General features: G+C 40.7%; 1 protein-coding gene across 3 annotated transcripts in view; it reads right to left on the bottom strand.

The window, feature by feature from the left end:
• Positions 1-7,425: 7,425 nt before the first annotated feature.
• LOC125922024 (ubiquitin-conjugating enzyme E2 E2) overlaps positions 7,426-15,078 on the bottom strand; it is a 368,037-nt gene continuing 360,384 nt past the window's right edge. For 2 of the 3 annotated variants that reach the window (XM_049629865.1, XM_049629866.1), the window contains exon 7: positions 9,321-9,408. In XM_049629865.1, the coding sequence (XP_049485822.1) occupies positions 9,405-9,408 (4 nt within the window). In that variant the 3' untranslated portion in view covers positions 9,321-9,404. Of the gene's footprint in view, positions 9,409-15,078 lie in introns of all 3 variants that reach the window. The other variant, XM_049629868.1, reaches the window with a different exon arrangement.

Raw genomic sequence — 15,078 nt, 5'->3', positions numbered from 1 at the left:
GCCCTCCTCAATACCCATCACCCACCCTCCCCGGCCTCCCACCCCCCCGAAAGTAAATGTTTTAAAGTACATGTGTTAAAGTGTCATCTCTGGACATTTGGGTCAGGGCGGTTGGTAAGCCGCGTGGTTCATCCACCAAGTTTGTTTCTGGCCTTCTTTCTCTTATTTTACACTCATTCTGAGCGGTATCATCCTCTTCTAGAGTCACATACAAGGATTCCCAACTGTATAGCTACATCCGGGACACTCAGCTTTCCTCAATGTGAGCCTCACGTGTCCGAAGGCCAGACATTTCTAGTTGGATGTATCCGAGGCACTCCAGTCTCAACATGTTCCAAACTGAGCTTCTGCTTGTTGCCTGCTCCATACTCTCTTGGGTGTGGCCCTTGTTGACATGGTCACAGCTGGCTCACTAGCACACCTCCATTCCAGACCACGGAAAGTGCAAAGAGGAAGTGGAGGGTGAGCAGCTCCCTCCTACAGGACGAGATCTGGAATTTGCTCCTGTCGCTTCTGCTCACTTCCTTTGGCATTGGCATTAATTACTGCTGTATAACAGAACACTTCAAAACTAAGTGGCTGGAATCGATACCATTTATTATTGCTCACAAGTAGAAGGATCAGGTGGGCAGCTATCTGGTCTTAGTTGGGTTGATGGATGCAATTGCTGTCAGCCCCGAGTACACGGTTCTGCTGATCTTGCCTGGACAACCTGGGATATTGGTGGATGGGCTGGTCTAGGATTATCTCAGCTCGTCTCCACATGGTCTCTCGTCTCCTGGCAGCCTAGCCTGGGACTTACTCTCAGGGCATGGATGGGTTCCAAGAGAGCTGGGAAGTGCACATGGCTTCTGGAGGCCCAGGCTTGAAACCAGCATAAGATCATTTCCACTAAAGTCTACTGGCCAAAGCAAGTCATGAGGCCAGCTCTGATTTAAGCGGTGAAAAAAAAAAAAAAAAAAAAAAAGACTCCATTTCTTCATGGAAGAAGCTGTAAAAATGTGGATACTAGAAGGATTGAGAATTGGGACCCTTTTTTATAATGAATCTATCACAGGAAGACTGGGGAATTTAGTTCCTAGTTAGGTGGTCATGTGTCCAGCCAAAACTTGATGGTTCTATTTATGAAGGGAAGAAAGAGAGAATGGGTATTGGGGATAATTTATAGACTCGGCCTCAGAAAGAATTGTAGTTCCCTATTCATCTTCCTTAAATGGAAGCTACACTCTCAATCTCTTGCTATCAATAAGAATATTACCATTCTGACAAAATTTCTGTTCTTAACTAGTGCACACATTTTTTATTTTCCTGGACTCTGTTGACCTAGCAACTTGCTTCTTGACCTCTTAACCCACAAAACAAATCAAGGAGCTTGCAAACATTATGGAGTTTAATACATATAGTCTTTATGTTATTTTGCAGTGCCCAGGAAGCAGTATTTTTTATCTAAACCTATTTTTTACTCTATTTTATTCAACTATTTAAAAAAATCCCAAACAAGAACATTACCTTTCATCCAAAGTCCAACAGCTCAAATCTGGATTGACAAGTACATCCTGGCATTTTATTACACACCACTAAGAACACACAAGAATTTTGGGATTCGTTAATAGGGACAGATGTTTTACATTTACGTAAAAATGCATAATCACGCTTGAATTTAAAATCATTTCCCCATTATTGTTTAAAGCGAATGGGGTCTCCTGGGGATTCATAACAGCTTCTGGAGTTTCTCATCATAGGTTTTGACTAACTGTCCACAAGCTGCTTTGATTTTTAAGTTGTGGTAGCTGGGACATGTTTGGTGAACATAAAGTCATGAGCTGTCAGTCTAAAGGACAAAGACGAAAACTGTCCAGTTTCATGGCAGTGGCCATCTTCATTTATTTGTTCACCAGCAGTTTCGAGTGGGAGACTGAACAATGAAGAATGTTATCATCTTACTTGTAGACAAGCTCAGCAGAGGGAGGCTGTACCAGGCGAGCATGACCTCTCTCTGCCCCTTTGTACTGTTCTTGCACTACAGATTAAGTAGAAGAATCTGGTGGGGTGCTTCTCGGTGGCACCAACTGTAAAGCATCTGTTACCTTGCTGTTGCATAGCCTGACAGAATTTCTCAGGAGGTCTAAATTTCCTGCAAAGCAGGACGTGATTGTCATCCTGAACCGTGACCTCCCGTCCAATTTTTAAAAAGATGGATGAGACTGCAATGTTGTGTGGGAGGAGGGGGTGATAGGAGGGTGGGATTACGAATCACGCCAGCCCCAAAGGATGCCAAGGTGATTGGGTAAGGCTTTTTTTTCTGTAACCAGAACTGAAAGCCCTGATACCTGGAGATCCGGAGCAGCTGGGGTTGCCCCCAACTTTGACTATGTGGATTTATAAACAGGTAAGAGAGAGATGATCACGTTATTTCCTCCACTGTCCTGTGGGGCTCTGATACATTAAAAGATTTTAAAATTTAGGAATTTCCCTTTTAAAAAATCCACCCGGGGTGCCTGGGTGGCTCAGTCCTTTAAGCGTCTGACTCTAGGTTTTGGCTCAGGTCATGATCTCATGGTTCGTGGGATCGAGCCTCACGTTGGGCTCTTTGCTGACAGTGTGGAGCCTGCTTGGGATTTTCTCTCTCTCCCTCTCTTTGCCCCTTCCCCGCTCGTACATGCTCTCTCAACATAAATAAATAAACTTAAGAAAAAATCCTCTCAAAAAGTGTATTATGCATAAGACTATTTCAGAGAAAGGCATACGTACCTTAAGTCATGTTTGAAGATGTAAAGGAAGTCTGCAGTTGGTTTAAATCACTCACATGCTTCCGCACCAGGGAATGAGTGGAGACGGTTGGGTGTGAGAGCCATAGAGAGTGGTGAAGATTCTTCAGACTGTCGAGTGTGCATCTCTTCTAAAAGGACCACTTTATATCAGGGAAAACACTGCTCCCCAAGCCCAACATTTCCATGGGCTAAACTGGCCCTGTGTAATGCCTGAGATCTGCCGCTGAAATTTAGCACAAGCACAAAAGCTCGAATGACCAACAGCCCTGGTTTGCCCTTGACTGCGGGGGTTCCAAGACATGGGACTTTCTGTTTTAAAACAGGGCAAGTCTGGCAAAACTGGGGTAAGTTCTTTACCCCAACCCACATTACCAGTGCACATGGTGGAATGTGAGAGAGAAAGGTATGTAGGGGAGGGGCCATGCTCCAGGCGCAAGGAACCAGTCAGCGCCCCAGGGGTGTCTGGGTGTAGGGAAATGCACGTCTACTAGGGCAGGTCCTCAGAGGCCAGGCTCCCCTGAGTCCCTGAATGTGTCAATTCTAAGAGATACCAGATGTGATGTAACTTACAGAATTATGGTCCAGAATATAGTTATGCTATATTCTGCTCTGGATCTCCTCTGAGGATAGCTGCAGGACTCCTTTAGGACACGAGGTGCGCCCCTATGGCATGAGAGATTCCACCCCACATACCAGAGAGCCTCGTACAGAAGGGATATCTTGATGGTGTTATAAAGTTACCTTGAAATAAAATGCATAGGTAGGTCAGGATCCTCTGGTAGGGCTTTTTGTACAACTGTTGTCAATATTGACTATGGACATACCTCTTTTTAACACACAACTTATTATAGAGACATTTAAAAATTGCCATGTATGGATAAAGAAGATATGGTGTATACACACACACACACACACACACACACACACACACACACTGGAATATTACTCGGCCATCAAAAAGACTGGAATCTTGCCATTTGCAATGATATGGATGGAGCTAGAGTATAATGCTAAGTGAAATCAGTCAGAGAAAAACAAATACCATATGGTTTCATTCGTTAGGTGGAATTTAAGAAACAAAATGGATAAATATAAGAGGAGGAAGAAAAAAAAGAGAGGGAAGCAAACCATAAGAGACTCTAAATGACAGAGAACAAACTGAGGGTCGCTGGAGGGAGGTGGGTGGGAGGATGTGCTAAATGGGTGACGGGCATTAAGGACGGCACTTGTTGGGTTGAGCACTGGGTGCCGTATGTAAGTGATGAATCACCAAATTCTGCTCCTGAAACCAATATTACACACATTATGTTAACTAACTACAATTTTAAATAAAAACTTGAAACAAAAGAAAGAAAAAATACAAATTGCTGTGGAATTTGTTAGGAATAATTAATGGCCCCTTTTACTGCAGTATTGATATGCAGAGATGTTCAGGGGTCTTCCAAGTGATAGGTTTCCATAGTTGGGTCACGTCTAAGATTAGAAGTGCTGTTTGGTCTCCCATGTAATACCAGGTCCATATTTTCTTTAAATTTTTTCCAATTGTTGAAGATGGCAAAACCCCCACCACCTAGAAATTGTATGGCACCTCGACTCTAAGACTGAATTACAATAATTTGTTTCTGTAGTATGATCTGAGTTTGCAGAAAGGTGCATGTGGTCTTGTATATAGCAAGGCTCTGGTATCACATGCTTGGGTGGGAATCTCACTTTGGTATCTTGTTCATTGCGCATGAACAAGGGCCACTGTCTTAGACCACTCGAGCTACTGTAAGAAAACACCACAGACTAGGTGTCTTATAAACAACAGAAATTTACTTCTCACCATCCTGGAGAATGGAAGCCCAAGATCCAGGTGCCAGCATGGGTGGGTTCCAACAAAGGTCCTCTTCCTGGTTGCAGACTGCTGACTTCTCACTGTGTCTCCACATGATGGAAAGGAGTCAGGGAGCCCTCTGGGGTCTCTTTTATAAGAGCACTAATTCCAGTATTGAGGGCTCTGCTCTTATAACCTCATCACTTCCCAAAGGCCTCACCTCCTAATACCATCACCTTGGGATTCAGGTTTCAACATATGGCAGAGGAGGGGGAGACACAAATGTTTAGACCATGGCAGCCTACACCCTGAGGGACTATGCTAAGGTCTTATTATTAGGTAATTTACGGCCTGGTGCACAGTATATTCTGAGTAAATATTTCCTTTCTTCCTAATTCCCAAACCAGTATTGTAGGATGAACTTCTAGGTTGACTCTCTAATCTTAGAATAAGAAGAAAAGATTGACTACTTCTGCACCTGGTGCATTCAATGGATTCTTGTAAAAGAGATGAAGACTGTTCAATTTATTTGTAGTTTTATGGCAAATTAAGGCCACAACCTTCTGAAATACTTAAGATCAATAAGTATCATTTCAAACTACTTTCTCAATGACCAGAAGTCCTGGCTCGCAAGGATCTGCCAACATTTTATTTGACAAATCTGTGAAATACTACAACTAGCAATCGCTGGCATGGAAAGTTAAAGATTAAGGTTCAAAATGACGCCTGAATTTTAGAAATGCTTTTCCCATGATTATTAGTGAAACGACTTAGTTTTCCGAGTGCTAAACTACTCTTAAATCTTACTTTGCAAACATTTTAAGAAACACTGGAATTGTATTGCCTGCTGTGGTTATAGATTTCCAGTAAAATTACTGTGTTATCTGGAGTCTAGACTTAACAGGCTCAGCTAAGGATTTGTTGCTCTCTCTGGAGTTTCTCTTGCTTTCACATGTTGAGGCGAGGGTACATTTGTTTGTCATTAAGTATTTAGAGTTCATAAACACAGGGAAAAAAATTTTAGAGATTTCCTATCAAATTGACATAAAATCTAAAGATGGCTCATGGGAAAGCAAATACAGATTTGTGACAGGAATTCCTACTAGAACTGTTATCGTCTCTGGCTCCCAAATAACACATATTTTTAAATGATCTGAAGTACAACCAGATAGGAGATGTACATGTAATATATGGGACACATCATTTAAAAAATGTCCAATGGAGTTGACATTTTAAAAGAAGAAAAGCAAAGTGAATTTAGAGATTTTTAATAAAAGTCAGTTGTAATATCGCAAGTCTAGTTTAATCAGTCAAAAGCAAAATAAAAATCAGTTTAATAAGACTGCATATTAAGAGGGCTAAGTGCTTTTAAGATTGACTTTTTAAATCTAAAGTATTAAAGTAAATATAAAAAACTTTGGTGAGAAAATCTGTAGATAAAAACACATTATGGGTAATTTCCTAAAAATTAGTCTTGTATTATATTAATTAAATTAATTTTATTTTAGGGGCACCTGGGTGGCTCAGTTGGTTAAGCATCCAACTATTGATTTTGGCTCAGGTCACGATGTCACGGGTTTGAGTGATTGAGTCTGGAGTCAGGCTCCTCACTGACAAAGCCTGCTTGGGATTCTCTCCTTCCTGCTCTCCCCTTTCCTGCTTGAGTGTGTGCACTTTCTCTCTCAAAACCAACAACAGCAAACCCCCCCCCACAAAACTAAAAAAAATTAATTTTATTTAAAAGAAAGAAATGTTACAATAAAAAAGAATGAAATCTTGCCATTTGCAACTACGTGGATAGAACTAGAGGGTATTACGCTAAGCGAAATTAGTCAGAGAAAGACAAATATCATATGACTTCACTCATCTGAGGACTTTAAGACATAAAATAGATGAACCTAAGGGAAGGGAAGCAAAAATAATATAAAAACAGGGAGGAGGACAAAACATAAGAGACTCATAATTATGGGGAACAAACTGAGGGTTACTGGAGGGGGTGTGGGAGGGGGGATGGGATAAATGCGGAAGAGGCATTAAGGAATCTACTCCTGAAATCATTGTTGCACTATAGGCTAACTTGGATGTAAATTAAAAAAAAAATAAATTAAATTAAAATTAAAAAAAAAAAAAAGAAAAGAAAGAGATGTTAAACACACAGTTATCTGACTCCCACCCCACCCCCACCCCTGTCTGTTTTGGTCTATATATCAGGGACTGGCAAACTACAACTTATGGGCCAAATTTGGCTACTGATTATTTTGATAAACAAAGCTTTATTGGAATACAGCTATGCCCATTCACACATATGGTCTGTAGGAAAATGTTTTCAAATAAAGTGAGTGGTAAAATCATTATTAGAAAGACAAAAAATACCCTATGTACTCTGGTTTAAAACTTACCTTTTCGATGTTTAAACAATATTTTCTTTAGGATTTCTTTTTAACCACAAAAACCTGCATCTTTTGAATCAGATATTTAAATCTGTTCCAAATAAAGATTTTAAATCTGAATCAGAAATATTTAAGAGGTGAATGACTTCCATTTGTAAACCCCACTATTTAGCAGTAAAGATGTTCCTCAAATGAGACCAAGCTTTATGGTGGGCTTATAACTGTGATTAGTGAGAGCAGGACTTTCCAATATGCCTTTGTAACACAGAGAACCCTGAATTTCAGTCAGCAGGTCAGTATGTTCTTCTTTTTTTTCAAAATCTTTTATTGATTTTTAAAATTTTATTTATTTATTTTTAAATTTTATTTATTTTCTTGAGAGAGAGGGCCCAAGTGAGTGAGGGGCAGAGAGAGAGAGAGAAAGGGAGAGAGAATCCTATGAGGGGCAGAGAGAGAGAGAGAGAGAGAGAGATCGAAGTGGGTCTCATCCCAAGTGGGGCTTGTGCTCATTGAACACGGGGCACGGGCTCACCCAGTGCAGAGCTCGGACTCACAAACTGTGAGATCATGACCCGAGCCAAAGTCAGATGCTTAACCGACTGAGCCACCCAGGCGCCCCATCGGTATGTTTTTCAAACTGCACCACACACAAGTTTCTTCTGCCTCTATAGCTGCATACCTAAAATAGTCTGAAGGTCAAAGCGAGACAGACATACCCTTGTCACAAATGTATTGACCATGAATGATACAGTTGAGTTTATTTCTTCCACTAAAATTATGGGAGAAAACAAAACATACCTAAAATAGTCTGAAGGTTAAAGCCAGATATACATACCCTTGTCAGTGAATGCGTTGACCATGACTGACACAGTTTACTTCTCCCACCATAACTATAGAAAAAAAACAAAACCCAAACTCAAGGGTAATCACGACAACAATCTTCAGAGGAAAAAGGGAGAGAAATAAATTCAACAGTGGTTAAACACAATGATCAGTCTGACTTGACTTCCACTAGAAGGCTGTTTTTTTTTTTTTTTTTTAAATTTTTTTTTAACGTTTATTAATTTTGAGACAGAGAGAGACAGAGCATGAACAGGGGAGGGGCAGAGAGAGAGGGAGACACAGAATCAGAAGCAGGCTCCAGGCTCTGAGCCATCAGCCCAGAGCCGGATGCGGGGCTCGAACTCACGGACCGTGAGATCAGTGACCTGAGCTGAAGTCGGACGCTTAACCGACTGTGCCACCCAGGTGCCCCTAGAAGGCTGTTTTTGGAGTCCCGTATTTTAATTGTCAAGTAAAGAAGGTTGTAACAGAAAGGAGGTCTACGACAAAGTAATGTGTGGCCAATATGTAAAGTGACAGTGACCTGAAACAACCATAAAATCATCAGGTTATTGACAGCTGGAGAAATTCCACATGGTAAGCAACTTAGCTACAAAGAAATATTAGAGGTCTGAGATGAAAAATACACTTGGATCTGTAATTGAATTAGACAAGCCTCGCTGCTTGTAGGGCTATGCTGGTCACCAGGATACAAAGCAAACGCTGGGTTACCAGAAGTGCATTTATCAGCCACAGTGATTTATTGAGTGCTTTAATAATACAAGTGTACATCAACTGATCCACAGTCAAAAGTGGCAGGTCCCTAAGAAATTTACAAGCACTTTAAGTAAATCAAAATACATATTATTTTGTTCAATCCAACAGTCTTCTGTGTGGGAGACAGAAGGCTAGTGATAAACAGAGTCTCAGTAATGCACAGTGATTCTGATTGAAGCTTTTGTACAAAAAACTTGTTCCCAGTAGCATGCACCCACCAATAAAGACTTCAGTACAAAAAATTAATCCTAAGCACTACATTTAAGTAGAAATGAGATATAATTCTGAATTCGTGTTTTCCCAAAGATCACATAAAAGGAAAAAAACCAAAATAAAACAAACACCAACAAAAAACAAAACCACACAGTAATACGAAGCTTTGTAAGGAAGCTCTTACTATTACAGATCCGACATTGTTTGCACTGAAAACAAAAGTTCCCATCCATGTTGAGGTGGGAAAAAAAAACCCCAAATCTTTCAAGTTAATAGAAATCAAAAAAAGGGAATAAATTGAGAAGGCAGGGGTGGAGGGAAGAGAGAGGGAAGAGGAGGAAGAGGAGGAAGAGGAGGAAGGGACAAGGGACGGGGGATGGATGACACATCATCAGAAAAAGGTTCAAAATGTAATACAAATAAGAAGATCAGAACCGAGGTCCGGAGGGGTGGGCAGGGCTATTGATGCACTTGGTGAATGTGCTTGCACAGGTCCGGCGGGGGCAGCAGCCAGCAGGCCCCTATGTGGCATACCGCTTGGTCCACTGTCTGGCCATCCGGTCGTGCTCTGCTCTGTTGGTCATGTACTGTGTGGCGATGCTGCCCACCAGAGGGTCAGCTGGAAGGGAAGCAGAGCCGGGAGTCAGTAAACAGCAGCAGCACCTCCTCTTTCAGAGCTGGGGAAAAGGAGTGTCTGGAAAGCTAGCCCTCGTTCAAGGAGCCGACGGGGAGGTGGTGGAAAGCGGCTCTCTACCCTGGAACCACGTTGCTTTAGCAAGACCTGTAAGTGCCCTGCCAGAGATAGATCACATCTCACACCAGTTGCCCAAAGAGTCGTCTGCTTGTGCCTTTACTGATGGCTCCTGTCATGTTTCCTGACAGGTCTCATTCTCTCTCCCTGTGCCCACCGCACGTCTCCCATCCTCCTCCCCTCGTTTTCAGATAGACTCTTCACTGAGAACTCTTCGGGAAGTGGTTGCGATGGCCTGGCTAAGTCCTCCACCCGGAGGCTTAGCCCCCCCCCCGGTGGCCTACACTGAGGGAACCTTCAAGAGCCTCAGCCAAACACAATCAAGCAGCAGCCCCGAGTGAGACCCGCTGACACAGGGGAAGCTGATCTACCTCTCCCTCCAAACTGGGGAATGTCAAAATCCATATAGCTCTTTATTACAAAAATACTGGTAGATATTAAATAATAGCTAATACTCAGATACACCACGTCCTAACACAAACATACTAATTCCATAAAACTCGGAGGAGCTGACACACCAGGAAAGTGAAACACAGGAGGGTAAGTCACTTGCTCCAGACGGAGTAAGTGGAGGTGCCAGGCTCTGGGCCCGGAGCCCCCACACTTCACTACACACTGCTCGGGAGCCTGCTCTCCACCCAGACAGGACCCCCCAAAATCAGAGCAATTAAAAAAAAGTAATTTAGGTTTCTGGGGACCCCAGAATGCACCCCCTTTTCCTCCATTCTCGTCTGATTTTTATTTCCTCTACTTTTGGTGTTGAGAATTTGGGTGTATTAGAGCAAGTAGATAAGAAAGAACCAAAAGGGAACAGGAGAAAAATTAGCAAACACTATGTTAAAGACAAGAAAAGAGTAAGGAAGTGTGCCCGTGCTCTAACACAACTGATAACTGGGGAAGATTCTGAGACTCTAGCCTAGTAAGACATTCATGGTTATAGCTTCTTAATATTAGAGGTCCAAGAGAAACACCACCTTTTAATGATCTGGTTAGGGTGCTGCTGCTGAAGCTTTTGAAAACCTTCTCGACAAGACACTGCTTACAACCTTATGTTTTCTTGGATTTGCGCTCAGCTTGTTATGATTATTCTAGGCAGAGGCCAGTGTCTTATGCTCACTTATATCACAAACAAATTCATAGACTACCCACTATTTGGGTTTGTTCAGAACTTCTGCCTCTCTTCACTTGCCCAAATCCTATAACTGAAACCACTGCCTAAACCAACCAGGTTCAAGAAGATGAAAACTAGGAATACCAAATGCTTGGAAACTGGCTAAGATACTGTAAAAAAAAAATGCAGTCTTGCAGTTCAGATTAAGTAATGACTTTAGAGTCTAAAGGGACGAAGAGAAGTCTGAGTCACACAAAAAAAATCATCTTGCTCTAATTTCTCAGTCTAGAATGCAAAACCTTAGTGAAAACATAGGTATTCTTAAGAGCTGAGATCTACGTCACTGAAGACAGGTGTTTAATTGAACAGAATGTCCATTAGTGAAATGCACTAAAGACCCATCTGTGCTTCCTAACTCAATGGTCACGGTAAAGGACAGGTTTAATGTCAGAATGACCAGTGATGTTAATGTTCTGCCTCAAATCATATCCTCACAGTGTGGGCATACGGGAACAAGATAGGTCTGTCATTGCAGCTCAAAGGAAGAAGAAGGGGACAGATGAAGGATAGGGAACAGGAAGCTGTGGGAGGGAAAGGTTTTATATCAAATGTTAATACTATTTTAGTAGGGGAAGAAAGGAAAATCTCATAAGGCGGAGAACTGGTAAAATTAACATGCATTGTGCAAAATTTCTTTGTATGCTTAAACAATTTAACATTACATTTCTTTCAGAGATCCTTTTACCTTTTCAAGTCTGATTTTAAAAAGGCTATTTTTTCATATTATACATGCTAACTGTAAAAGCAATAATTAATAATAAAAACCACCTCCAACAATACATATGACAGAAAGTTGTAAGTGAAGACCATCTCCAAATTTACTCAGAAAGAAGTATTGTTAACATTCATAGATCTTCCTGAACTTCTTCTCTAAACACACAATTAAAAAAAGATTAATGTACAGAATGCTTTTATCATCTTAAAAAATCATGATATGGTAAATAAGTTTTTATGTCAATAATCACAAATTGATTTCATCATTTTTAACATTTACCTGAATAACCAACTTCTGGTCTAGAGACATTTGGGCTCTTTTCCATTTTTGCTTTTATAAACAATGCTGTGAGGAACATTACTGTGCATACACTCTCACAAATTTATGCAAACCTGAAATTTGTTTAATGTACAAATGAAGGAATAACATAAAGGTATAAAATGAGGGAATTTAAACATCGAGTGTTGTTAACCACATAGTTCTCAATGTTAAAATGTTTTTGGTGAATAGAAGAAAATTAAGATTGTAGGTTAGTGAGTCAAAACTATGCAATATATAAGCAGCAAATGACTATCACAGAGAATTTAATGGAATGAGACCCACTCTTTGTAGTGTATTTATAATTACGATCCTAAGTAAAAACAAATCTCCTTACATAGGTTTCATATTTCATGGATACAGATATGTCAGGGACGTAATAACAGTTTCCAAACATGCATTACTTGTGTCTCTAACAATTTCTTTCTAAAAAAGAAGAAAAATTCCCATCACTTTAGGTTTCTACATTGTTACTACTTTCCCAAATCTTCATCCGTCTTTGATATTATCCTCTATTGGTCTTCCTCCTCTTACTAAAGAAGATCCACAAAGTTTATCAGTGGATAAGTAAATTAAAGTTTAAGTCTTCTACACTTTTTGCCTTGTTCACAGCAAAAATTTGAATTTTTGAGAAGAGGAGCATGTTTATGCTTACAGCACAGGGCTGGATGATTTTAAGCACTTAATTCTCCCAAATACCATTGAGGCATCTATTAAAGGTTCCCTGAGGCTGAGGAACAGGATTTACAGGGTGGGGTCAATGGAAAATAATGGGGGTGAGAGTTGGTTTATAATGCTCTTCATTAACTAGACCTCTAAACCACATCATCTCGTCTGTTTAATAAAAATGCCATCACTTTTGTTGACACAGTACTAGCTATGAAATACTAGCCTGAATGAAAGTGCAAGACTGAAAGACCGTTGATTGGCAAGGGGCAGTACAACTTCCTCTTCTCCCAGCTCTACCTCCTGGTCTCACCTCTGCCTCCCAACACAGTTTCAGGCGCAAAGAGAAGCTATTCACTAAATGCTTGTTGACTGAACAGCCATCATGATTATTTACAAGTGAGTGAAAGGTGATCATATTGAGTACTCTGCCCCCTCTCCCATTTTTTTGAGATCTGTGATCTGTGCACCTTTGATTCTGGACGGTGAAGTCTCAGACAACTCCTGCAACTTCATCGCCCAGCTGGCCTCTCTCTCTTGGCTGGGGCTACACTGGGTATCCTGGAAGCCAAATGGGTTAAAGCTTATCCAGAAAGGGAGGGGAGGGAGACAAGAAGCAAGACTAAAGGAGATAAAGAAGCAGCTGTATGGTAAGAGGGGACTGGAAAAGACAGGCAGACTACTAAACTGCTGAATGATTCTATTTGCAAGGTCAAAGAACATTCCATCTTGGTTGGTAGGCGATACGGGAAAAATTACATGGAAAAAAATTTTGATTCCCTTTTCTCAAGAAAACAAATATGTTCTTAAAAAACACAAACAAAAGTAGTACAGAATATAGGAAAAAGGCATGGGCTTTGGATACAGACTGCTTGGGTTTATATATCAGTTCCACCAAAAACCGAGTCACCTTGGGCGAATTACTTAACTTCTCTGTGCCTCAGGTTTCCTCAACTACAAAATGGAGACAATAACAGTAACGACTCCATAGATTGTTATAAGAATTAAATGAATTAATTCTTGTAATGCACATACAAAATTGCTATTACTTTCAAAATAAAGACTGGCAACTAAGTGTTCTTGTGCATCTTTTAAAATATAAATCTGTTGGGGTGCCTGGGCGGCTCAGTTGGCTAAGCATCGGACTCTTGATTTCTGCTCAGGTCATGATCTCATGGTTGTGGGATCAAGTCCCACGTTGGGCTCTGTGCTGAGTGTGGAGCCTGCTTGGAATTCTCTCTCTCCCTCTATGCTCTTCCCCCATACTCTCTCTCTCTCTCTCTCTCTCTCTCGCTCTTTCTCTCTCTCTCTCAAAATAAAATAAAAATAAATTTTAAAATCTAAATCTGATTGTCTTCGTGAAGACATTCTCTTCAGATAAAATCTAAAAGTCCTTAGTAGGGCTCCCAAGATCTTTGATCTAGACCTAGTCTTTCTAGCCTCCTCTGCTCATGCTTGAAGCCAGAAAAAACAGCTTGCAGCTTCTTCAATAAGCCCTGCTCTTCCGTAAGTCTGAACTTTTGCTTCTGCCATCTCCTTTGCCTAGAAAGCTTCTATTCGTTCTCAACATTTAGCTCAAGCATAGCATCCTTGGGGATGTCTTCTAGGAGCTTTCTTGCAGTCTTAGTTGTCCCATTTCTGTTTTGAGTGTTCCCATCCCTATTACTGCACGGAGAATACTGTCTTTTAGTTGGCTGTTTACTAATCTGTATTCCCCCCTGGACTAGAACCTATGCATTCATTCGACAAATATTTATTGAGTCCCTACTCTGTACTGGGTACTGGAGAACTAGAGCTAAACAAAATCCTGCCTCATGGGGCTCTGCCTGTCACTCCGCTTCCCTCTTGCTAAGTCTGTTTACTGAGTGAATATAAGTATGGACAGAAACACATGAGACAATAAGTAAGAAGCACACACAAAATAGCAACCATATCACTCCATATGGCAGGTATCCCTGTGTGGTAGTACTATCATAAGTTGGTTCATCACAGACGTTTCTTCTCTAGATGTGAATTATCGGCAAGTCAGAGAAGGGGACCTGATGGTGACTGTGACAGCTTTCTTTCACTTTTCTGTTTTTTTTAACTTAATTATTTTATTATTGAAATCTGTGCTTTGCACTTCGCCATTTCTTCGATTCTTCAAGGTTATAAACGACTGCCTTGCCAGCCGTTTCATAATACCTGTGATAACATGATTCTTTTAGCTCCCATCAAGTCACTGGAGGCTTTCTGTATGTCTGCCTTGAAATGATGTCAAGTAGCTCATTTTTGTGTCTTTCATGGAATCTTTCTTCTGTGGTTCGGTCTAACCTAGTTTTATTTAAGTCTTATATAAAATGAATAAGTAATAGATTCTCATTATAATAAACTCAAGTAACAAAGAAGTACGTATGATATCAAAAACATTACCTTCTTCCTTCTATTTCCTCCATCCCTATACTCCTTCCATCTCAAGGTAACCACTGTTAACGGTTCGAAACTCATCCCTCCATACTTTTTTAAATTTATGTTTACATCAAATGGGAATCACATAAAAACATTCTGCAACTTGCATTTTCCTCTGTAACAATACACTGTGCTTGCATTTATATGGCAGTATGAATACACCTAGCTCATTACTTCTAATAATTGTAGGGCATTCCTTCATGGTTCTTCAGCATTCAAT

The sequence above is a fragment of the Panthera uncia genome, chromosome C2 (genome assembly GCF_023721935.1).
Source record: "Panthera uncia isolate 11264 chromosome C2, Puncia_PCG_1.0, whole genome shotgun sequence".
In the NCBI taxonomy this organism is placed as follows: Eukaryota; Metazoa; Chordata; class Mammalia; order Carnivora; family Felidae; genus Panthera; species Panthera uncia.
This window is presented reverse-complemented; position numbering and strand designations above follow the sequence as displayed.